Source organism: Mustela putorius, unplaced genomic scaffold (assembly GCF_011764305.1).
Source record: "Mustela putorius furo isolate JIRA1106 unplaced genomic scaffold, ASM1176430v1.1 tig00000561_pilon_pilon_pilon, whole genome shotgun sequence".
Lineage (NCBI taxonomy): Eukaryota > Metazoa > Chordata > Mammalia > Carnivora > Mustelidae > Mustela > Mustela putorius.
In genome coordinates this window covers 1,008,853-1,035,749 of record NW_025421415.1, presented here as the reverse complement: position 1 = coordinate 1,035,749, position 26,897 = coordinate 1,008,853, and the positions used below count along the sequence as shown (strand labels likewise).

The 26,897-nt window shown below is 35.1% G+C and overlaps 1 protein-coding gene across 1 annotated transcript in view; it reads right to left on the bottom strand.

Annotated features, from left to right (window-relative positions):
* The window catches only part of SNX2 (sorting nexin 2), a 56,095-nt gene that overhangs the window by 19,589 nt on the left and 9,609 nt on the right, over positions 1-26,897 (bottom strand). Inside the window, 6 exon segments of the mRNA XM_004761355.3 lie at positions 1,351-1,429; positions 7,487-7,628; positions 8,992-9,035; positions 9,386-9,452; positions 10,789-10,952; positions 15,753-15,870. Of these exon segments, the coding sequence (XP_004761412.2) occupies positions 1,351-1,429; positions 7,487-7,628; positions 8,992-9,035; positions 9,386-9,452; positions 10,789-10,952; positions 15,753-15,870 (614 nt within the window).

Below are 26,897 nucleotides of genomic sequence, written 5' to 3'. Positions count from 1 at the left end.
AATTTAAGTCCTTTTCCTGAGTAACTGCAATCCTCACAGAAATAATCTCATCTTTTAAGTCCTCTCTAACAGTAAGCTGCATATTTAGCTTTCTTATTATAAATTGTTCAAACCTGATTTTTCTGTGGCATTTTCTTAAAATGTATACAAATTATAACTAAAACCCAGAAATAAGATGCCTTAAAGAGTTTAAAAAATAATGTGTATTCTGGATATAAATACACTACTCCTTAAAATCTGTCTGACCTAACCACACCCACTGATATTAAGCAGAAAGAGAAAATAAAGAATAAGTAATTCAATTAAGATAAACAAATCTGACTAAAGTAAGAAACAAAAAAACCCTATGAAGTTAGAAAATTTGTATATCTAGGTGATTACCACCTTATGTTCTAAAAGCTGGACTTAAAGAGAGTTTCAAATTTATATTCTCAATTTTCAGCAAAGTAATTAAGGAATAAATGTTAAGATTCTGGGTTTCGGTTCCCTCTATTCATTTCTCTTTTTAGTCTGTGACACCCAAGTCTTCAAAACTACAGAAATGTGTCAAGTACTCTAAAGGAAGGTAGAGCAAATATATCAGATTTTAAGTATACAGTCAACTCAATAGATGACTAATACTACTATGCACTCAAGTCAAACAATTATACAAAATTAGAGGGAGCACAAACCCAATTTTTCATTGTTTAATAATGTTCATGAAGTAATAATTCAAAAGAAAAATTACTCTAGATTACCTATAATAAGCCAAATTATCCAAGACAGAATTTGAATACAAGCAGAATTTCCTAAGAACCTACATCATACTAAATATTAAAAATCCAAATATTTTATCACTCTTTTCTTTCCATTCACAAGTGAATCTTTTTACAAGCTTGGCAGTTTCTTACTTTTCATGTGGATGACACCTATGACACATAAATTCTTTTCTTTCCTTTTTTAAAAAAAGATTTTAAGTAATCTCTAGACCCACATGGGGCTTGAACTGACAATCCCAAGATCAAGAGTTTCACGTTCTACTGAGCCAGCCAGGCACCGCATGATACCTCTATCTCTGACAAACTCATGCATTTACACTATTGCTTATGTCACAGCATATAAAAATAGGTATGATTTTATTAGATACACTATTGCTAAATATTAATCCACTATGAGGATTCATAAAAGCAGAACATAGTATTGTGTTGTTAAAAGAATTTTCTTAAAAGTCTAAAGCACTCTTAGTAAACAGTCATGAAATGGTACTGTGAAAAAAATTAATCGTTAAAATACAGTGTGCCATATAATAGAATTAGACTCCTATTACTGAAGAAAAAACATGAGTTATAATGCACAGCTGTCCACAATTACCTTTCAAGCTGCTCTCCGTTTCTCTACACAAATTCAGTGGATGAAGAATCTTCTTTACCCACTTTGACCTTGGTCATGCCTTTGAAAAAAATTGAATGACACTCATGATAATTTTATATTATTGTAAACATCTTTTATAGTCATTTCGGCATAATTTAAAATATATTTAATATTTGAACTTGACCAAAAAATGCTCCTAAATTTATCACTAGTATCCATACTTCTGAGGAATTAAAACTCATGATACACTAACATCTCAACTTGGTAAGTACTTACAACACAAAACTAGATAAAGCGGAGGGTGAGCTTTACACCCGTTTGGGTTCCGCACCTGTTTGTTTGCTATACTCTTGGTAAATTAAAATGTGTTTGCATTTCAGTATGCACAGAGATTCACATTAGCAAATTTAAGTTCGATTAATATTTTTTAAATATTTTATTTATTTATCTGACAGACACAGAGAGAGCACAAACTGGGGGACAGGCAGAGGTAGAGAGAGAAGGCTCCCCGCTGAGCAAGGAGCCCTATACGGGGCTCAATCCTAGGATCCCAGAACTCTGAGACCATGATCTGAGCCAAAGACAGATAGATGCTTAACCAAATGAGCCACCCAGGCGTCCCTGTATTAATGTCTTCATTTCTTATAAGCAATAATTAAGGTTCTTTCATTTGGGGACTAGAAAAGTTAAGTGTAATCCATGAGTTTGGTATATGTTACACCAATGCAGAGTCTGAGAACAAGCTGTTAATCACTGCTGGTTCTGTGACACCTGAAAGAACAAATGCTTTCATATTTTAAGAAATAAAAATCATGTTAATCATTTCTGTAATGCAGATGATTTTTTTTCCTTGTTTGCTCTTTCAACATCAATTCTGTAGAAATGAAGTACTGACATAGGCTACAACATGAATGAACCTTAAAAATATGCTAAATGAGGTGTGCCTGGGTGGCTCAGTCAGCTAAGTATCTGCCTTCAGCTCAAGTCATGATCTCAGAGTTCTGGGATTAAGCCTTGCATCTCTCTGCTCAGTGGTGTCTCCTCCCTTTCCCTCTGCCCTCCCTGTGCTCGTGCCCTCTCTCACTCAAATAAATAAAATATTTTAAAAATGCAAATGACACTACAGACAAAGGGCTGATATCCAAGATCTATAAAGAACTCCTCAAACTCAACACACACAAAATAGGTAATTATGTAAAAAAATGGGCAGAAGACATGAACAGCCACTTCTTCAAAGAAGACATACAAATTGGCTAACAGACCCACAAAAAAAACGTTCATCATCATTAGCCATCAGGGAGATTTCAAGTCAAAACCACACTGAGATACCACCTTACACCAGTTAGAATGGCCAAAATTAACAAGACAGTAAACAACATGTGTTGGAGAGGATGTGGAGAAAGGAGAACCGTCTTACACTGTGGGTGGGAATGCAAGTTGGTGCAGCCACTTTGGAAAACAGTGTGGAGATTCCTTAAGAAATTAAACATAGAGCTACCCTAGGACCCTGCAATTCCACTACTGGGTATTTGACCCCAAAGATAAAGATGTAGTGAAAAAGGCCCATCTGCACCCCAATGTTCATAGCAGCAATGGCCACAGCCGTGAAACTGTGCAGAGAACCAAGATGCCCTTCAACAGATGAATGGATAAGGAAGATTATCCATTCATCTTTCTCCATCAGAAAGGATGAATACCCAACTTCTGTATCAACATGGACGGGACTGGAGGAGATTATGCTGAGTGAAGTAAGTCAAGCAGAGAATCAATCATTATATGGTTTCACTTACTTGTGGAGCATAAGGAATAACACAGAGGACATTGGGAGATGGAGAGGAAAACTGAGTTGGGGGAAATAGGAGGGGGAGATGAATCGAAAGACTGTGGACTCTGAGAAACAAACCGAAGGTTTTGGAGGGGAGGAAGGCGGGGGATTGGGTGAGCCTGGTGGTTGGTATGGAACACTGGGTGTGGTACATAAACAATGACTTTTAGAACACTGGCAAAAAAATTGTATTTTTAAAAAATCTTCAAAAAATATGCTAAGTGGGCCCCTGGGTGGCTCAGTGGGTTAAGCCGCTGACTTTGGCTTGGGTCATGATCTCGAGTCCCATATCGGGCTCTCTGCTCAGCAGGGAGCCTGCTTCCCTCTCTCTCTCTCTGCCTGTCTCTCTACCTACTTGTGATCTCTCTCTCTGTCAAATAAATAAATAAATAAAATCTTTGGAAAAAAAAATATGCTAAGTGAAAGAAGTTTGTCACAAAGGCTCATTCATTGTCTAATTCCATTTATATGAAATGTTCAGAATAGGCACAACAATAGAGAAAGTAAATTAGTGATTGCATGGGGCTAGGGGTTTGGGGAAATCAGAGGATGATGTCTAAGAGGTAATAAAAGTATTCTAAAACCAACTGTGGTAGGGTGTACACAACTCTGAATATACTAAAAGCCTTATATAAAACACTGAATTATATACACTTTGTTATTATTATTATTTTTTAAGAAAGCTCTACACCCAACATAGGGCTTGAACTCACAACCCTGAGATAGAGTCACATGCTCTACCAACTGAGCCAACCAGATGCCTCGAATTACATACACTGTAAACGAGTAAATTATATGGCATATGGATTATATCGCAACAAAGCCATTAAAAATAAGATTACATATTTTATTCTTATTCAGGCTGGTACACCTGGTAAATAAACGTATCACTCAATACTGTTTTGTTTAACATAGTTCTTCTGAAATACAACTTTGAAAAAGAAAATCCAAGCACCTAAAATTATCTACTCTGAATGGACCAAAAGAAGTGGAGTGTTAATTATTACACATATTATTTCTCTGAAGATATTTTACCACCACGCAGTTCTTTGCATTTTTCCCTTTAAGGATCTGGTGCTCATGGTACTTTTCCCACAGGTAACCAATACAGGCCAAAGTGGCAAATAAAAAACACTCTGATCAGTTAACTCTTGCAACTTTTCAACTTTGTTTTTGCTCTTTTCTAAAAACTTAGTGAAATGGTGTTTTTTTACATTAACTAAACTTATAAAGGGGTAACAACTGAGAGCTAATGAAAGAGTCTTCTTCCTTTAGGGGTAGTTAAAACTTTTCAGCAATGAAGGCAAGTTACTCTTTTACTATTCCTTTTTTGCTATCCCACTTTAAATGTTCGTCACTTGAAAACCACTACCTACATAATCAAAAAGGCCTCCCTTGTTTCAACAGTTTCTTAGACAACCTATTCATTTTGATTTAAAAAAAAAAACTGATGGTCAGTACAAAAAAAAGACTGCTTCTCTATTTGGTTGGCTGCCAGGAAGTTCACAGCTCATTTTTTAACCACGTTTAGTAATTGTTCAGACTGTATACATACACTGAAAAGAAAATGTTAAACTTGACTTCACCTTATTATTTGACTACGTTTATCTTTCCTGCGAATTTCTTTATTTTGATCTCTTTTTTCTTTTCTCTCTCTTTTTTTTTTTGAACTGCACTATATGTAGTTGCCTCAAATCCTTTCTGCAATAAAGTGGTCTATCAAAAAATAATTTTGAAACAACTCAATCCACCTTAAGTATACATTAGACAGGTCTACAATAACATAGCATTATATTATTTTTTTAAAATTGGAAAGTTTTCTATTTGGGATAAAAAATAAAAGCAAACCATAACTGTATTTTTAAAAATATCAAAATTAGAGGAGGAACAAAATAGTGATTAAAGGTGTTAAGTTCTAGAGTAAGATGGCCTGTTTTCAAAGTTCAGGCTCTACCTCTTAGTAGGTGAATGGAATGGGACATGTTATGTAACCTTGATGAATTTAGCTTCCTGACACCTATTAAATAAAGATAACAATAAGTTAACTTCATAAAATTGCTGTGACGATTAAATGACAGAATGCACATAAATTATTTAGTACACACCATAATACAGTAAACTCTCAATAAATGTTAATTATTCCTATAGTTTAATTGATAGCCTTACAATGTAATGGGCTATCTTGGCCATGTATGTGAGTAATTCAAACAAAATTGTGTCATTGTCCCTATTAACTCTCTGAAGCGTATCAGAAAAGGATGGGCTTAGGATTTAGTTTCTCACTTCTACTTTAACTTTACACATGCTACTTATTATATTGTAATAATTTGTGAAAGGCTGACTAAGGCAAAATATTAGTTTGAAATATAATAAACATGGGCATTAAAATTTACTTTTTTCAATTTCCTGTTTTGGGGGGGGTGTTCACTGTTTAAGGACTAGGTTAGCATGTTAACAAAATGAGAAAAATATTTTTTCCCTCTCCTATATAAAAATAGTTATACAACTAAAGTCAAAGGAAAAAAGATAATCATTTGTGATACATGAAACTTAAGTTCCCTACACAGACAGAAGGATATCAAAAGATACCACTGCAAAAGTTTAGAAGAGAGAAGATTATTAACTAGGTCAGCAGTTCTCAAAGTATGGTCAGAATACCAGAAAGGTTTCTGAGACCCTTTTTGTACAGGTGTGGGGAAGTGTTCACCAAAGGCTATTTTCATAATAATATTAAACTACTGTCTTTTTTACTCTCTTTCATGAGAACTCAGTGGACATTTACCAACATGTGTACTATATCACAACAGAATGAATACAGAAACACACATGAGAACATACCTATTTTCTATCAAGCTGGAAATTAGAAATTTGGAAAACTATAAAAACTAAAACAAAATGCAAGCCACTCCTAAACTTATTTTGTCTTACCAATATTGAGTTTATTATTATTTCACATTTTAAAAAAGTTTTTTAAAAATTTAATTAATTTAAGGAAACTACCACCAATGTGGGACTTGAGGTCACAACTGAGATTGAGTCATATGCTCTACCAACTGAGCCAGCCAGTGCCCCTATAAAGTATTTGATAATTAAAAAAAAAACACAGAGAATATAACAAATGCATTTAAATGATCAGAATTCATTTTTATATTTTCTGAATAATCTTACATATAAAGACAAAGTATAGTAAATAAAAACTTGCAACAGAAAACACTGGGAAAGAAACTACAAAATTTTAAGAGATGACAGATGTCTTTTAATGGGACAATGGAAGTCATCCTCTTTTGTAATTTTCTGCACATTCTTTTTAAAAATTTTAGATTTATTTCTTTATTTTTAGAGAGAGAGAGTGTGTGCGCGAGCACACACAAGCTGGGGGAAGGGACAGAAGGAGAGGGAGGGAGAGAATCTCAAGCAGACTTCCCAATAAAAACACAGCTTGACTAGGGGCTTCATTTCATGATCTTGAGATCATGACCCGAGTTGAAACCAAGAATAGGAACTTAAGCGACTGAGCCACCCAGGGGTACCCTCACACCCAGCACCCTTTTAAAAAATAAGCTCTATACCTAGTGTGGGTTTGAACTCATGACCCTGAGATTAAGAATCGCCTGCTCTACCAAATGAGCCAACCAGGTACTCCCTTCTGCAAATTCTTAATAAGCCTTTATTACATGTGCAGGTAGATTTTTTTTTTTTGAGATTTTCTTTTTTAAGGAATCTTTACACCCAATGTGGGGTCCAACTTATAACCCCAAGATCAAGAGCTGCATGCTCAAACTGACTGAGCCAGCCAGGCACTGCACAAGTAGAAATGTTTTTAAACATTAAATTAAAGATGAAATATACTAACATGATAGGTCTTAGAAGATCCAGACTGGATGGAATCTTCTTTTTGGACACTGAATTGAAAGTCAAATACCTCCAACCCTTAGACATTAATATGGTACTGATATTAAATATCTTTTGAGTGCTACTCAGTAGTAATATGTCCCTAAAATGTTAGGGTCATCAATTGCTTTCAACTTGATAAATTCTGTCCGAATATTTAACCTCATTAGATTATATAAATCAAATCCTAAATTGATCCTATATAAATCAAAATCCTACGATGTTAGAAAATAAAACTATTAGCTTACACATTCCTTAGTTGATGAACGATTATCATAAATGGAATATTTATTAAACTCAGTATCGTTAGACATTATGAGTTATCACAATAATGAAAGATCATGATATTCTAATCTGTATAGTTAAACTACAGTAAAACTTGAACTAAGTAACAAGTTTCTTTTAGTCATTCATACTTACCTACTATACTCTTTTCTGGAGCTGGTGGCACAATATAACCAACATGTAAATACTTGCTTGCTAACTTGCTATGCAAACCAAGAAAGTCACTGAATCTTCTTTTCACTGAAAATTCACTCTTACTGAACATGGAAAGAGAGGTCTACAAGTGAAGAAGAGGTATTTCAGACTCTGAATACTGTCATTTTTTAGAAGTTAGTATCACACATAACTGTGAACATACATATATATATACACTCACACTCTGGTTTACTTTGCAAAAGAATGTACAGTAGCTCACTAATGTGGTTGATATATTTCTAACTGAAAAAAACCTACAGTACCCTTGATTTTTGTTTGTTTTTGTTTTTTTTTTTTAACAGAAGCTTACAAGGACAAAATGTTTGCTTGATTCTATCCTTGACTCATCTCATCAACTCTAATTACATTTATGTTAATCACTCTTAAATCTTTTCCTCTGGTCCAGATCTCCTCTGAGCTTTAGTCCAAGTTATCAAAATGCCCAAGGTGCACTTGCACTTAAAATCTTGCTGCCACCTCAAACTCAACCACATCTCTTGCTGGAACATAACCTCCATGCAGGAAGGGCACTTGTCTACATTGTTTTCCTACTAAGCCATGGTGCTTGGAACAGAGCTGGACCCCATGGTAAGTGTTTAATAACTATCTGTTCAATGAATTAACAAATCTCACACCCATCCAAACTGTGCTGCTTTATCTCTGAGATCCCTCTAACAACCACAGAGATCCTCTAATCAGTGACTCAGGCATCTCTGCTTCACTCCTTACATCCAAGCCCTACTGATTCTACCTCCTCCTAAACAACTCAAGAAGCCATTATTCATTCCTTCCTTAGTATAAAATATTACTTCTCGCAGCTTGTACTGCTGTAGATCACTCTCGTTTCAAGATCTAAGGCCTACAATCCTTTAGGAATTGCAAAGGAATTATATGGAAATCCTGACCTCTATTTTGCATTCCCAACTTAGTAGTAAGAAAGATCTCTTTAAAACAAAAATCCAATTGTGCCACACTCTTGTTTGAATCTCTACAAACACTCTCCAATATATTCAGGATAAAGCCCAGACTCCTTAATGTGGCTGTTCATAATACAGGGAGGCCACCGCCAAACAATTTTCAGTAGGGACCACTTCCTGCAGATCCTGGAAAGCACAATGATTTCTTGACTCCTGGACTTTGTAAAAGCAAACCCTTTTGCCTGGAAGTAGCGTTCTTCTCCTTTCTCCCTGTCCCGCCCCTCATGACTTTCACCCACCTTTGTCTATATTAAGTCCCTGCCTGCATACAGTCACAGAACACTTTACCTCTACTTTAGAGAATTTACACTTAACAAACTGCTCATAACTCACTGTAACTACTTATTTGAAATCTCACTGGATGGTAACCTTTGTAAAGATAGGAAATCCTTAAACCTTAATCACTGTTGTAAGATCATACTACACACGGTGAGGGCTCACTATTTTTTTAAAGGAGCAAAGACTCACCTTTGTTGTTACTCTATACGCCATGTAAGCATTCATGCCATCACCTATAAGAAAAGTCAAACAATACTACTAAAAATAATAAGCTTAACCACACACTCAAAAAGGCGACTATGTGAAGTAATATCCTGACCGACTTGTGATTGTCAATTCATAATGTGTACATCTATTAAATCATCACACTATGCATCTTATATATAAAATTATTTAATTATAAACTCAATAAAGCTGAAAAAGAAAACAAAAGAAAATGAGAAGCAAAAAAGCCCCAAACGCTTGAAAACAGAAGAACTATTTCAATATTTAACACTGCACTTGATAAAGAAAAACAGTATACTAACAAACAAGGTACTTATCAAAAAGAAGCAAATTTAAAATACAGTAAATATTGACCCACCAACTTTCTCTGGATCTGATACACCAATTTCTATATCAAAAACATCTCCATTTGCTTCTTCTTCAATCTAGAAAAGGTAATTTTTTTATGTTAAAGATTCCAATTTATGTAATTGCTATAACACTAATATTTTCAATTTTACCATCTATCTTTTATTAGGGTCGCTGTCATAACAATTTAAAAAGACACTCAGCACTCGGTTTCTGAAAAACAATAAAGCTTCCATATTTCCTTGACAACATTTAAACAAAAATAAAACTCGCACAGACAAGAGACAATAGGAAAAGGATCATCTGGAGAAGTTACAGAAAATCTTGCGTTCTCACAACTCCTCAAATTTAGTTTTCTGTAGGAATACTGAGGAATTTTTTTGTTGTTGTTGCTATTCTCTAAACCAAGTCTTCATATTCAGATCATTAAATTAACACCTCCATTAATTTTAATATTAACATTCCAAAGTTGTAACTCTACTCTTTAATGACCAGGAGGTAGCCATTATTTTTGCTGGTAGAACCCTATATATCTGTAGAAATAACTACACTTAGAATCTTTAGCACCATGATTTCTCCAATAACCTAATAAGCACATGCTGTTTTTGAAGCCAATGAAAGCATTATAAAGTTCATTGAAAAAAGCAGCAAGGAGGAAAAATGATAATCCTATGAGACTGCAGAGAAGCACTTTTTAATGCCATTATAAATAAGCAATCCTAGGAGCAGCTCTGCAGGAAAGTCTTGTTATTTTCAAGAAGAGAGCAAAGAAATTGTTAGAACTTGGAACTATTTTAGAGTAATATTAATAGCCTACGACTGCCTAAAAGAAAATGAATTTTTCTAACCACAATCTTTTCTTTGTAAATAACCTTTTTCTTGTATGGATTTTTAAGAAACTAAACCATATTTGAATTATAACATAAACTATATAAATCCTAAGTATACAGCTTAGTAACTTTCACAAACACCATCATTATTCACAGGAAGGCCCTCTTGTGCTTCCTCTCTGTTCACAAGCCATCCTATACCCTGCCAACATAACCACTAATATTTACTGCATGATTCATCAAAAAAAATTACTCCAAATGTTACTTTATTAAAGTTTTTAAAGAACTTTCATATATTTTTCTCATTCGACTAAAAGAAATATTGAGAGTCATAAATAAGCATCATGAGATCACAAATGATAAAATCCTTGATTTAAGGAGAAAGGTAATGTACCGAAGTCACTGGGTTAAAATGTGATGAAGATAAAATTAGAAACCAAATCAGCTGACTTCTTAGTCCAATACCTTTCCCCCAAGGGTCTAAAGGCTTTGATTAGAGATGACTAATAGGAGAGTGATGCTGGGTGGGGGAACAAAAAGCTTTCTATTTACATATCAATTTAGAACAAACATTTTCCCATACCTCCTCCCTGGATCTATCGAAGATAACAGGAGCAGACATACTCTTGGATTCAATTCTCGGAGCAATGATTGTAGTAGGGGTCACAGGTGTGACTGCAGGAGAAGGTTCTGAAGACAGGATAGGTTCCCTTTCTGGACTATCCAGAGAAACTTCTTCTGTGGCTTCTAGATACAAATTAAACAAGTTAGTTAAGGATACTGATAACAAACCCCAGTAATCTATCTGCAGTTAATGAGTTATGGAAAATATTTTTAGACTGCCCACAAAAAATATCAAAATAATGTTATTTAAAAATAATTACTATAAATAATTTAATGAATCCTTCCTTAGTTGTTCATCAATACTTTAAAACCAACAGTGAGGACTGTTGATTTTAGGAAGAATTACAGAAAGTCAGCTTAATTATCTATACTAGTGGTCAGGATAAAGCTAGCAGGAAAGCAATGATGTGGATAATTCCACATTCATTTGTGCTGGGTTTGTAATATATCTTTTGCTTGGGGTAACTTACCTTTCAAAATTGTTTATTCAGGCTAACATTATGATTATTTTATACATACAAACACAAATTTTATGGCAATAGGCTGCCCAGAACTATCCCAGTTGGGATTAAAAATCTGTTATGGAAAATCCACAAAGTTAGTAATATAAAGCAATTAACTGCTAAATATTCCTTAATATTAGTTGAATACAGGAGTATGACACAAAGCAAACAGCTGCTTAAGTTTGAATTTAAAATGCTCATCCACTTGAAAAATTTAGTATTAAACATATTTAAAATGAAATCAAATCAATAAACTGATCGTCTACAAGCTATGTAACACTGCTAAATGCAATGGAGAAACACAAAGAAACATAAAATATCATACCTGCCCTCAGGGAGTTTATAATCTAGTTGGGAAAATAAGACACAAGCATGTGGAATGTTAAATAATAATAAAAGACAAATAATAGCCAAGAGAACAATAAAAAGAATGTTACAAGACATTTAACTGCTTTATGAACTACAGAACAAACAGTACAATTTGAGATGGGAGACGATACTTTAGGCTGGGGGAAATCAGCAATAGTTTATGAAACTGATCTGAGAGGATCTGAATGGGTAGACAAAAAATGGAGGAAGAATTCTAGAAAAATGAAACAACAGCACAAATGAAAAGCATAACCAGAAAAATAAAAATTACATTCAGTGGCCATAAAGAAAACCACAGTTCTGCAGGATTATAGAACTGATAACAGGAAAAGAAAGGCAGGGCTATAAGGGAAACAGAATCAGACCGGTGGTTTCTAACCTGAGGTTCTTAGATTCCCAGAGGTTTGGGAAGGTAGTAATGGCAGTCAGTGATCCATTTTAATACCTCAAAAAGTATAGCAGTAACAACATATTTACCTGAAATAAGGTAAATAATGTTAACATTTACATTTAAATGTAAACAGGTCAACATTTTATCAATCTACGCTCTTACTGGTTTTCTCATGATAATGAGATCTCCTTACTTGACACAGGTCTCTTTTTATTTTTATACTAAACCAGAAATCTTTCCAACTGTGGTAACCAGAGAAGAAAAACAGATGAAAGATATAAAATAGACAATTACACAATAAATGACCCTAATATAAAAAACTAAAAGCTTTCAGGCTGTTAAGACGGCAAGTATTTGTTTGTTTTTTAAAGAAATGAAATTAATGAGCAACATAAAATAAGAAAGCAGCGTATCAGAGGTAGGAGGTGTGAAAGCTATTATCTACAAACAAGCAAAACAACAAGGAGCAAACACAAAGAAATCTAAAATTCTCTAAGAGGTACGGTTATTGGCAACAGACCCAGAGACAAAGGGAAAGGCATATTAATTTGATTGATGTGTCAGGACAGATAATGTAACTTTTAAGTTTTCAATCCCATTTTAGTTCAGATACCAGATTTTGTGTTCTTTGCAAGGGCTCTGATAGGCTGTTTCATAAATAGTAGGAAACCTCAAAATAAAAAAAGCTAAATATGAATTAAGCTACTCTGGAGAAAAAAATGAAAATGGATATTAAGATTTAGCATACAAATATACAGTCTGCCTTAAAGTCTTCTTATAACTTTTAGTTAAGTAAACGTACTACAAATTCAGAAATCTTAATTTAAACCAGACCTGAAAGTTCCAGGAGATGCCCCACAGGTTTTAACTATAAAGATGAACTTTTCCTGGGAAGAGATACTTGGAGGACAAGTATAAATTGATGATGTCAATGCCAGGGAAGAAATAGTTCACTCATAACATAGATACCAAAGAATTTTTTTAAACAAAGGACTATTCATTAAACTTATTATTTGCATTGTTTGCTGAAATGTGTAAGTGAAATAAGCTAAGGACCCTGGCAGAAACAAGTTTAAAAGTCCAGAACAATTTCAACACTGGCAGTCTGCTCACCCTCACTTACTCCTCTATGGTCGTTTCTTGGTGTACGGTAAAGCCTGGTGTGAAGGAGGTAACAAATAGTGGAGGGGCTGTGTAGTCAAGCTTACTTATGTGGTTAAGGCTCTCCAAGTAAGATGTCACACGCCAACTCTTTCTGATACGATGTCTCACAAAAGAGTTTCTGAAATGCTACCTATACTCTATCTAATGTACCAATACTCTATCTAATCTCTTCATGGTTTTAAAACCAAAATGGCTAGATCCTTAGAGGATATTGATATTCTCTCCTCTAATACAGGGGAAATAAATTAAGTACATGTCCTCATTACCTGAAAATTAGTCTTCACCATTTCTGATAACATATGCTACTCTTTATTTTGGTTTCTAAGAATCCTACTCTTCCACAGGAGGATGAATGATACAACTGCTTAAAGGCATTAAAATAAGAGGCAAGTGTAGTATTAATCCATTCACATACAAGTGACCAGATTAGGTCTTAGAACTACTAAAGATGTCATTTTGAAATGCACCTGGGTTTAATATAAAAGATCAAGCATAAAAGGTGCTTGGGTAGCTCTGTCGGTTAAGCATCTGACTGTTGATTTCAGCTCAGGTCATGATCTCAGGGTTGTAAGATGGAGTCCCCCCGCCCCCCACCCCCAGCAAGTTTCTATGTTTGTAGACAGCAAAGGAAACTGAAACAGATGACTATGTTTATTTTTTAATAATTTTATTTTTTCTCTTTTTTTTTTTTTTTAAAGATTTTATTTATTTGTGAGAGAGTGAGTGTGAGCTTGAGTGGGAGGAATAGCAGAGAGAGGGAGAAAATCTTCAAGTAGACTCCCTGCTGAGTGTAGAGTCCGATGGGGGGTACAATCTCATGACCCTGAGATCATGACTGTGACCTGAATCAAAACCAAGAGCTGGATGCTTAACTGACTGAGTCACCCATGCAAACCGCCCCCCCTTTTACAAGATTTTATTTCTTCATTTGACAGACAGAGATCACAAGGAGGCAGAAAGGCAGGCAAAGAGAGAGGGGGAAGCAGGCTCCTCACTGAGCAGAGAGCCCGATGTGGGACTTGATCCCAGGACCCTAGGATCATGACCTGAGCCGAAGCCAGAGGCTTTAACCCACTGAGCCACCAAGCGCACCGCCCCCCTCCACTTGTTAAAGCAAATACTAACTGACCATAACTGAATGACAGTATTTAGTATAGACTGCTAGGTAGAGTAAAACATGAAGACTTTTCTAATCAAGCCAAGTGGGCAAATATCTTTGTATAGTACTCACTTGGCAAACTGAACATTTGTGCATGCTACTGAAATCAACAACAAAACACTCACAACATTCTGTTGTTAGCTTTAGGATACTCCTTATATATTAATTCTGAGACTTCAAGATAAAAGGGTCTTTTATGAAATAGATAATCTGAAACTTCTACGTATTACTCTATACTATCATAGGATTGTACACAATTTTAGATTAGTACCCACTCAGGAGAGAAAGGACTCAGGTTGTCTTTTAGTTTAACACATAAATGCCATAAAAAAACTTTTAAGGGCTGCCTGGGAAAAAGTCCATAAAAGAAAACAAAAATGAATTTAATAACTTTGGTTAAACTATAAGTCGTTAGGTAACTACTAACTAAAAAATAAATGGGAAATACAATTAGTATTTGTACAGTATTTTAATTTTTCTGACAAGGTGAAATACATGAATTCATCTGTAGTAAAAACTTCTCATAAAATGAATCAAGCAGGAACTCACATGGACTTTTGTGATAGAGAATCATATCTTCAAACACATTTATACAAAAAATAGAGAATGGTTCAAATATGCAACTACCATAAAAGCTGAAGACATACTACTGAATTTTAACGCAGTGAAAACCAGTTCAGGTAAATTAAGTTGTTAAGCAGACAAGGATTTACTACTTTAATTTTTTGAGTCATTAATTCTAAAAAGATTTGTTTCAATATCCAAACAACAATTTTTACCTAAGTTTTAATGTTAAAGTAGATGTAATTGTCTTGAAGAGAATGCTTTTTTTTTTTTTTTAAAAGGTAGGACTACACCAAGTCCTTCCCAGGAAAATAAATTCCTCAACCATCAATTTACTCACACAAAAGTAAGTCAAATACAACAGGTCATAAATACTGAAGTATTGTATTAAAACAAAGACATTTTAACAGATTTAAAAATCCAGAGCTTAATTTTGCTTGTGACACCTGTAAGGAATAAGATTACAATCCCTGGTATTACTCAAAATATGAATGCCACAACCACTAGTTTTTTGAAAGTAAGTACTGATCAAAACATGGAATTATAATATGTGACTTATTTTCAAATGCTTAGAACCAAAAAGGATCACGGGTTTCCTTCTCTCAACAGTTTATATTTTTCATAGTGATCTAACTGGAAATCTCCTGTCCTTCCAAGTTGCTAAGAAGAGCTACCACTCACACCTTACACAAAATTTCAGTTTTACTTTGGGAAATATCTTGTAACAGAATAGAGTGTACTATTCCTAAAAAAATAAAGATGTTCACAATTACCGGCAAAAAGGTCTTCTCTGTCATCATCTAGCACCACCGCTGCAGGTTTCGGGCCATTAGAGTTTGTACTGACATCTTCTGCATTAAAACTGGCTGGTTCTGGAGATGATGGACTCGACTGTTAAAAGAACAGTAACAGATGATGGATTAGTATGTTTAACTATTATAATTACATCTCTATACATTATAGAAATAGAAAATTCTTTTAATAAAAAGGGGAAAAAAGAACAAGAACAGCCACTCATAGTATCTCCTCTAAAGGTAAGAATAAACCAAAACCACATTTTTATTAATTTTCCTTCTTAACAAAAGTCACTTAAGAGTAAAAAAATCTTTTTCAGTCATCCCTTTGAAGATAATAATTTTGTCATGTTGTTATAATTAACAAAAATTTAATGCTTTACAGCCATATAAAATAACACTGATTATTTTATAAAAGTAAAAAAAAAAAAATCAGATCTTGAAAACATGTTGCAGGTATAAGAAGTTCAAAGTATTCCTTTACTATAACTGAAAAGTTTAACAGTAGTTGAATTAACACTAAACTATTATAAAATTTCCATGGTTTAAAACTAAGAAAAATGCCCTCCTCCCCAACATTAACATTTCAACTGAACTTTCGGGCTGTTTTTTGTACTTCTTAACTTTAAAGTGTAATGACCAACATAAGAGAACGAGACTATGAATCTTTTAGCTTTATTATAGTTTTCTTTTTCTTTCATTTTTTTTTTTTTAAGATTTTATTTATTTATCTGACAAAGAGAGATCACAAGTAGGCAGAGAGGCAGGGAGAGAGAGAGGAGGAAGCAGGCTCTCTGCCGAGCAGAGCAGAAAGCCTGATGCAGGGCTCGATCCCAGGACCTCGGGATCATGACCTGAGCCGAAGACAGAGGCTTTAACCCACTGAGCCACCCAGGCGCTCCTATTATAGTTTTCTTCTAATAGTTAAAACCAATCCTTAAAAAAAAAAATCATATAAAAATGACAGTGTGTATGTCAAAAGCATACAGCTAGGGATTTTTATATGATTTTTTTTTAATAAAAAGGGGAAAAAAGAACAAGAACAGCCACTCATAGTATCTCCTCTAAAGGTAAGAATAAACCAAAACCACATTTTTATTAATTTTCCTTCTTAACAAAAGTCACTTAAGAGTAAAAAAATCTTTTTCAGTCATCCCTTTGAAGATAATAATTTTGTCGGAAACCAAACATGCCTGTGTAACCAGCATCCAGATCCAGAAGAACATTATCATCAACCCCAGAAACTCTACTCTAATTCTTTATCCTCTCTCCACCAAAGCTTCTATCAGCATGCATCAGTTTTCCCTGTTTCTGTTCTTCATAAAAGTAGAATCATACAGAATACATTTTGTTTTTGTTCTTAATGTTATATATTTAAGATACGTCCATACTGTTGTGTGTACTAATGTATCACATATTCTTGTGGCTGCACAATATTCCATTGTGTAAATATACTTCAATCGATCCATTCTATTATTGATGGCTATTTGAGTTTTGTACCACTATCAGCAACACTGTATAAACTTCCTATTATATGTATCTTTTAATAAACATGTGAACAAATTTGTGTTTGGTATGTATGAGTAGAAAAACTAGATGACAGGGTAGGTGAACATTTTTGCTTTAGAAGATATCACTAAACAATCTTCTAAAGTGGCTGCATATTTACACTCCTACCAACAACATATGAAAATACCAATTGCTCCACATCCTTGCCAACATTTTGAAAATATTCCATCTTTTCCAGTTTAGACATTATGGTGGTACACTTTAGAGTATCTAGTGGTTTCAATCTGTATTTCCCTGCCAAACAACGATGCTCAACAATTTCTCATGGCAAATGGCCGAAAGATTAACTATCCCCCCCTTTTTTATTTATTATTTTTTAAAGATTTTATTTATTTATTTGACAGATAGAGATCACAAGTAGGCAGAGAGGCAGGCAGAAAGAGGAGGAAGCAGGTTCCCTGCTGAGCAGAAAGCCTGATATGGGGCTGGAACCCAGAATGCGGGAGTCATGACCTGAGTCGAAGGCAGAGGCTAAACCACTGAGCCACCAAGGTGCCCCACTATCACCTTTTTAAAAAAAGGTTTTATTCATTTATTTAGAGAGAGATCACACATGCATATAGATAGAGGGGGCAAGGGATAGAGGATCTTAAGCAGACTCCATGGAGCACAGAGCCTGATGCAGGGCTCAATGCCACAGCCCTGAGATCACGAACTGAGCCAAAACTAAAAGTTGGACATTTCACCAGCTAAGTCACCCAGGCACCCCTTGATAAGCATCTTTTGTGAAAAGTCTGATCAAGTATTTTGCCCATTTTGCTAGAGTTCTTAGTGACTTGTACAAATTATTTATGTATTCTGGAGCCAAGTTCTTTGCGAGATATGTAATTTCTCCCAATCAGTGGCTTGTGTTTCAACTTTTTTTTTTTAAAGGTTTTATTTTTTATTTATTTGACAGAGAGAGAAAGAGATCACAAGTAGGCAGAGAGGCAGGCAGAGAGAGAGAGGAGGAAGCAGGCTCCCCGCTGAGCAGAAAGCCTGATGTGGGGCTCGATCGCAGGACCCTGCAATCATTACCTGAGCCAAAGGCAGAGAGGCTTTAACCCACTGAGCCACCCAGGCGCCCCTCAACTTTTTTTTTTTTTAATTAAAACTTTTAATTTTAAGTAATCTCTATGCCCAATGTAAGGCTTGAATCTACAACCCTGAGATTAAGAGTCCCATGCTCCACTGACTGAGGCAGCCAGCTGCCCATCCCCAACCCACTGTCTTAATAGTGGACTTAGATGAACAGAAATTCTTAATTTTACTAAAGTAAATAATCAATCTTTCTTTTTGTGATTAGTAAACTTTTTGTAGGATACTCTTTTTTTTTTTTTTAAGATTTTATTTATTTATTTGAGAGAGAGAGAGGTCACAAGTAGGCAGAGAGATGGAAGCAGGCTCCCCACTGAGCAGAGAGCCCGATGCGGGCCTCGATCCCAAGACCCTGAGATCATGACCTGAGCGGAAGGCAGAGACTTAACCCACTGAGCCACCCAGGTGCCCTGTAGGATACTCTTTTGAAGTCATTCCTAATTCTTAAGATTTTCTCATAAGCTTTTTAAGTAATCTATCCCCTATGGCATAATGACATTTCTTAATAGCTCTCTCTCTCTCTCTTTTTAAAAATAGTTTCTTTATTTATTTGACAGAGAGACAGCCAGAGAGGGAACACAGGCAGGGGGAGTTGGGAGAGGGAGAAGTAGGCTTCCCGGCGAGCAGGGAGCCCAATGCAGGGCTTGATCCCAGGACATCATAACCTGAGCTGAAGGCAGACACTTAACCAACTGAACCACCCAGGCCCCTCTCAACACCTTTCAAAAAGTTTCAATTTTTTTTTTTTTTGAAACAAAAAGATTTTATGTATTTATTTGGGAGAGAGAGAAGAGTACAAGTGGGAGAGAATTTGAAGCAGACTTCATGCGGAGCACAGAGCCCGATGTGGGGCTCAAACTCACAACTGGGAGATCACACCCAAGCTGAAACCAAGTCCAACACTCAACCACCTGAGCCACCCACTCCAGTTTCAATTCTTTATAGAATTTAAAGGAAAGGTGTTTGTTTTTTCTCTTTGGAGCCTCATTCTTACAGTCTCCAACTCTCACAAAGGTGGGCCTCCTAATTTACCATAGTAATTTCACTTGAAGAAATTTAAAAATAACTAAGCTTATACATTTTTCTTCTGGAAGATCTTGACAACCTCAACCTCACCTCTAGCTGAGTCTGGTTACGAGAATGGCCTACATGCTCCCACATTAGAGCTACTTCCCCTATCATAATTTCTCTTACCACACTGTAATTATTAACTGTTTATAAATTATAAACTCTATAAGGAAAGGAGACTATCTTTTTTTTTTTTTTTTTAGATTTTATTTATTTATTCGACAGACAGAAATCATAAGTAGGCGGAGAGGCAGGCAGAGAGAGAGAGGAGGAAGCAGGCTCCCCGCTGAGCAGAGAGCCCAATGCGGGGCTTGATCCCAGAACCCTGGGATCAAGACCTGAGCCGAAGGCAGAGGCTTTAACCCACTGAGCCACCCAGGTGCCCCGAGACTATCTTTTGTTTACTAATTTTTTACTCCGTTCTGGGCCACAAACACTCAATGACTATCTGTTAACTGAATTCCAAGAAAATAATTATGAATATGCCTAATAATTGTTCCCAAGTTTGTCAATGAGATTATCTATAATACTGAAAAATTTGAAATAGCCTATAATACATCTACATGAAAATGGAGCAGAGTAATTTCAACAACCATGCATGATAAAAACTCTAACCAAACTAAAAATACAGGGAAACATTATCAAGTTAAGAAAGAATAGCTATAAAAACCTACATCAACTTTTTTTTTTTTTTAAAAGTACGTTCCTCAGGATGCCTGGGTGGCTCAGTGGGTTAAGTGACTGCCTTAGGCTCAGGTCATAATCCCAGAGTCCTAGGGCTGAGTCCACATCAGGGTCCTGAGCCTGCTTCTCCTCTGCCTGCCACTTCCGCTGCTTTGTGTACCTGATTTCTCTCTCTGATAAAGAGAGAAAGAAATCTTTTAAAAAAAAGAAAAAAAAAAGCTCCATGCTCAGTGTGGGGCCTGAACTCACAAGCCTGAGATCAAGAGTCACATGCTCTATGCACTGAACCAGTCAGGCATCCCCTACATCAAAGTTAATGGTTAGAAACTAGACACTTTCCCACTAAGATCAGGAATAAAACAGGGACATCAACCCTCACCACTGCTTTTCAACACTGTACTGAAAGTTCTACCCAATGTTGTAAGACAAGAAAAGGAAAATAAAGGTATACAAATTGGGGAGGAAAAAATAAAACTGCCTTTGTTCAGAAATTATATCAGTGTCTAAGTAGAAAATCCAAACAAAAATCCTCCCAGAACTACTAAGCACTTACAGCAGTGTAAAAGCATACAAAATTAGTACACAGAAAGTTAATCACTTTCCTACACAGCATCAATGAAAACAGAATTTCAAGTTCAAAACAGTAACATTTACATTGGCACCCCCAAAAATGAAATACTTAGGTATAATCTAAGAAAATATATGTAAGATCTACATGAGAAAAAACTCTGATGAATGAACTCAATGAGTTAAATAAATGGAGAGATACTGCATGTTCATGAATAGGAAGACTAAATACTCTCAAGATGTCAGTTCTTCCCAACTTGATATAGAGATCTGATGCATTTGATGATGGAATTTTGATAATTCCAGAAAATTATTTTGTGGATATCAATAAAATTCTAAAGTTTATTCAGAGAGGCAAAAGACCCAGAATAGCCAAAAGAACACTGAGGAAAAAGAATAAAATTGGAGGACTGAAGCTACTTGACTTCAGCCTTATAGTAATCAACATAATGTGGTACTGGTGAAAATATAGATGAATCGAATAGAAAAGCCCCCAAATGGACCCATATAAATACAGTCAACAGATCTCTGACAAATAAACAAAGAGCACAATAGAGAAAAAAAGAGTCTCTTCAGCATAAAGTGTTGGCCTAACTAGACACTTACATGCGAAAATATGAATCTGCACAGAGACTTTATACCCTTCACAGAAATCAACTCAAAGTGGATTACATACCTAAAAATTGAACACAAAAGTTTAAAATCCCTAGACGGTAACAGGAGAAAAATCTAGATGACCCTGGATTTGGCAGTTTTTAGATACATTAACAAAGGCACACTCCATTAAAGAAAGAATTGATAAACTTTATTAAAATTAAAATTTTCTGCGAAAAATATTGTCAAGAAAATTTTAAAAAGCCACAGACTGGAATAAAAGTGAAAAGATGCCCCACAGCATTTATCATCAGGGAAAATGCAAATTAAAAAGGTTCCACAACACCTCACAATAGTGTATCTATACACATTAGAACGCTCAAAAATCTCTCATTGCCAACTTCCTCCACCTGAGTGGTATGGTATATTTGTTACAATATATGAGTCTACAATGACATATTGTAATTACCAAAGTTTATAGTATATGGTGTTTTATGTGCTGTGAGTTTGGAAACGTGTGTAATGACATGATGTGTATCCACCCTCGTGCTATTACACGAGGTAGTTTCACTGTCCAGAAATCATGTGTGCTCTGCTAATTCATCCCTCCTTCCCTTCTAACTTACTGATTTTTTTTTTTTTTACTGTCTTCACAGTTTTGCATTTTCCAGAATATCATATAGTTGGAATCTTATGATAAGTAATGTTTTTAGACTGGGTGCTTTAACTAGTAATACACATTTGAGTTTTCTGTGTCTTTTCATGGCTAGATAACACATTTCATTTTTTAGTGCTGAAGAACATTCCACTGACTTGAAGCACCAGTTTACTTACCCATTAACCTATGGAAGGACATCTTGGTTGCTTCCAAGTTTTGGTAGTTTTGAATAAAGCTGCTGTAAACATCGTGTGCTGTTTTTTGTGTGTACATGAATTTTCAGCTTCTCTGGATAAATACTAAAGAGAGTGAGTGATTAGCAGACTATGTAAGAGTTAAGCTATAAGAAACTGCCAATCTGTCTGCCAAACTAGCTGTACCATTTTGCATTCCCACCAGCAGTGAATGAGAGTTCCTTTTGCCGGCATTTGGTGGTGGTATATCATACCTTTCTCTCCCACTGATTAGCACTAAAAGATCTGAACAGAATACAAAAAACAAAGACTTAAATTAAATAACGGCAGATAGATTGGGTAAGGAGACAAAATGTGAGGGTTAATTTTATGATTCTCCCCCCTTCTTTAATCTCTTTCAGCATTTCCTGAGAATGGCTCCAACTGTAGAACTAGACTAGTAGTGTGTGCAGCAATCACTCTGAGAAAAATCTTTATCTTTTAATTATAACACAAGGCCCCTGCTACCAAGAGAATGTTAGTGGAAAAATTTCTTTTCTTCTTCTTCCTACCCCATTTTCTTTCCTGGCTCTTCCCTGAGGCTAAATTCAGTGGCTAGATTCACGAAACCTGCAATGATGACAGCACTGACAGCTAAAATCCCAAGAGAAAATCTACTTTTCTGGCAAGCTGAACCAGGAAAAGAGGACCTACATACAAATGTGAAGAAGGGGGACAGAAATCCTCATTAGTATCTTCTCTCCTTTCTTTCACTGCTTTTCCCTAAGACTGACCTCAAGCTGAGTAAGAGTATGTGCCCAGTGAAGGCAGGTACAACTCTGACAGAAAGCCATGTTTCTAGGAAATAGCCTTAGAAAACAGAGGTCAATGTCTCTTTCCCAAAGACTTCATTTGTTTGGTGTCCATTCTAATAAAGACAATGTTTCCTCTGGAGCAAAGAATAGGCACACTTATTGCCTCTTTTAATGATCTGGGTTCCCTAAGCTCAAGTTCTATAGCTGCAACACAGACCAAAGGCAGACGCAATATTAATCTCCCCACTCCTATTCCTATCACACCACCCCATCAAGAAAGAGATAGGGGAAATTATCACAAACATGATACTCATGCTGCTTGCTATGTTTTAAGTGAAAGCGCTTAATCAAGTCTTCCAAGTTAATTTGTTAGCTTAGAAGGAACATACAATTTCAGACTCTATAATTCCTAACAGAAAAAGTCAGTGAACTTGAAGAAAAATCATTAGAAAATATCCAATCTGAATAATAGAGGGAAAACAAAGGCAGGAAGTGTGAGATAATTTTAAAAAGTCTAACACTGACCTCAAAAGACTCCTGGAGTAGAAGTACACAAAAATATTTCTATAAATGATAGCTAAAAGTCCCTTGGGGCACCTGGGTGGCTGGTTAAGCCTTTTGCCTTCAGCTCAGGTTATAATCCCAGGGTCCTGGATCGAGTCCTGCATCCCATCGAGCTCTCTGCTCAGCGGAGAGCCTGCTTCCCCCTCGCTCTCTGCCTGCCCCTCCACCTACTTGTGATCTGTCAAATAAAATTTTTTAAAAGTCCCAAATACCTAAATTTACAGATTTGAGACTTCAAACAAAATCCTATCCAGCCACATCATAAAAAGCAGCTGAAAAAACAAAGAGTAAAAATAAAAAACTTAAAGTAGCTAATAAAGAAAAAAAAAATCACATTCAGGGAAACAATTACAAAGACTGTATTTCTCATGAGAAATTATAGATGACAACAGTGGCACAGTATCTCTATAAGGTTAAAAAAAAAATAGTCAACGTAATTCCTATATCCAGCAAAAATATCTTCCAGGAACAAAGATGGAATAAAGATATTCTCAAATGAAAGAATACTATAGGGCCCTATCATCACTAGGCCAGCTGTTTAAAAAAAAAAATAGTGGGGACCAAAAGACAATCTTAGCCTGAAGATACATGATAAGAGTTAACATAAATTTGGGTCTTCAGGAATACAGTGAGAATCACAAAAAGAATTAACTAACTGGAGAAATATAATAGACCATTTTTCTTCTCTTACATTATTGAAAACATGTATGACTAAGAAACCAATAATTACAACACTGTCTGGTAAGGTTTTCAATGTATGGAGATATATGTGAAAACTAAAAACATAGAGGAAGGTGAGGTAAATAGTTATAAGGATCTACATTTTATTTGTAAAGTATAATTTTAACTCTAATTAGATGATAAATTATTAGGTATGTATCTTATAATCCCTACAGTAACCACATACATATATAAATATATATTAAAATATAGTTAAATATGTTATAAACAAATATATGTAAGTATATAGATATTTATAAGAGGAAGGGAAGATAAAGCAAAAAAATCCAGTAGATAAATTAAACACAGACATTAATACAAAAGAAGGAAGAAAAGGGGAAACGGGAAAAACAGAAAACAAATAAAATGATAGATCTAATCCAGTTACACCAATAATTACATTAAACACACCAATTAGAGGGCAGACATAGCTAGATTAGATATAAAGATAGCAATACAGAACAATATGCTGCCTACAAAATACATACTTTAAAGACATAGATAGTTAACAGTAAAAGAATGGAAAAACTATGTCATGCAAACAATCAAAAAAGAGATGGAGTGCTACATAATTATCAGATAAACTTCCAGTAACGAGTATTATCAGCAATGAAGAGAGACATCATATGATAAAAGCATCACCAATTTATGAAGAAATCATAACAATGTTAAGTCTGTGTCTAACAACAGAGCTTCAATATGAAGATGAAACTGAACTAAAAGTAATTAAATAACAAAAATCAACAATTATATTTGGAAACTTCATCACTCTTCTCTCAATAATTGATAGAATAGACAGGTAACGTGATGCCTGGGTGACTCAGCTGGTTAAGCCACTGTCTTAGGCTCAGATCATGATTCCAGGGTCCTGGGATTGAGTCCCACATTGGGCTCCTTGCTCAGCGGGGAGCCTGCTTCTCTCTCTGACTCTGCCTGCCACCCTGCCTGCTTGTGTGTTCTCTCTCTCAATCTGACAAATAAATAAAATCTTAAAAAAAAAAAAAAAAAAAAAAAAAAAATAGACAGGTAGCAAGGCAAGATAGAGCAGACCTGGAAAAACTTTTAACCAACTTGACTTAACATTTATACAACACTTCAAAAATAACATCAGATTATATACATTCATTTCAAAAACATACAAAATATTCACCATAAGAGACCATATTCTGGGCCATGAGACAAATGTTAACACATTTAAAAGTACCAAAATCACAAAACATTTTCTAACCATAATCAAATTTGAGTAGAAATAACAGAGACATATTGAGAAAATCCCCAAATTTTGGAAATTAACACATTTCTAAATAACCCACAGGTCAAACAGAACGTCAGAAGGGAAACCAGAGTGTAGTTTAAATTGAATGAAAACAAACACAGCACTAAAATTCGTGGGATACAGCTAAAGCTGTGCTTACAAAGAAATATATAGCTAATACTCAAAAACAAAACAAAACAAGCAAAAAAAAAAAAAAAAAAAAAAAAAAACACGAACTTTCAAATCAATGATTTAAGCCTCCACAAACAAGAGAAAAAAATCAAGCAAAAGTGGATTCTTTGAAAAGATCCCAAGATATTCTCTAGAGAGACTAAAATAAATGAATAAATAAGTAAGCAGAGACATACATTGACAATGCCAGGAGTGAAAAGGCAGGGAAAACACCCACAGACCCCACAAACATGGTCACAGGATAAAAAAGAGTATCATGAAAAACTTTATGCCCATAAACTTCACAACTTAGACTGAATGGGCAAATTACTTGAAAAACCCATACTACAGAAGTTCAACAAGAAATCACCTTGTATCTATTAAAGATAATGAATTTGAAGTTAAAAGTCTTCTAAAAACAAAAGTACGTGCTCAGATGATTTCACTAGTGAGTCCTATCAACCTTTAAAGAAGACAGTAAGACTAATTCCATTCAACCTCTTCCAGTACACAGAAGAGGAATGAACACTCTCCAATTCCCTTAATGAAACCAGTTATTTCCAGTACCAAAATCAAGGATATTACACATAAAAGAAAATACTACACAAATATCTACTGTAACAGACATAGAAGCCTAAACGAAATACTAACAAACTGAATGCAGCAACATATAGAAAGGAAAAGAAGTACATTTATGACTGTCATGGGCTTATCCCAGGAAGTCAAGGTTTATTTAGTGTTTCAAATCAAGCAATATAATCCATGTTATCATTAAGAAAACTACACAATCATCTTAATAAACAGAAAAAGAATCTAGTATCTACCAGCCTCCATTCATGAATACAAAATACCAGAAAACTAAGAATAGAACTTCTTTAACCTGTTGGAGGACATCTACAAAAACAAAAACAAAACCCAAACCAAACTAAAACAAAACAAAAAAACCTAAGGGACACCTTGCTGTCTCAGTTGGTAGAACATGGGACACTGAATCTCAGTTTTGAGTTCAAGTCCCATGTTGGGTGAAGAGATTATTTAAAAATAAAACCTTTAAAAATAAAAAGAACTTAACAGATAACATCATATGTAGAGAGAATATTTCCCTCCTAAGTTCATAAAAAGGAAGAAAATGGAACCACTTCTACCACTCCTATCCAATATTATACTGATGGTCTTAGCTACTACATTAAGGCATACAGGAAACAAAGA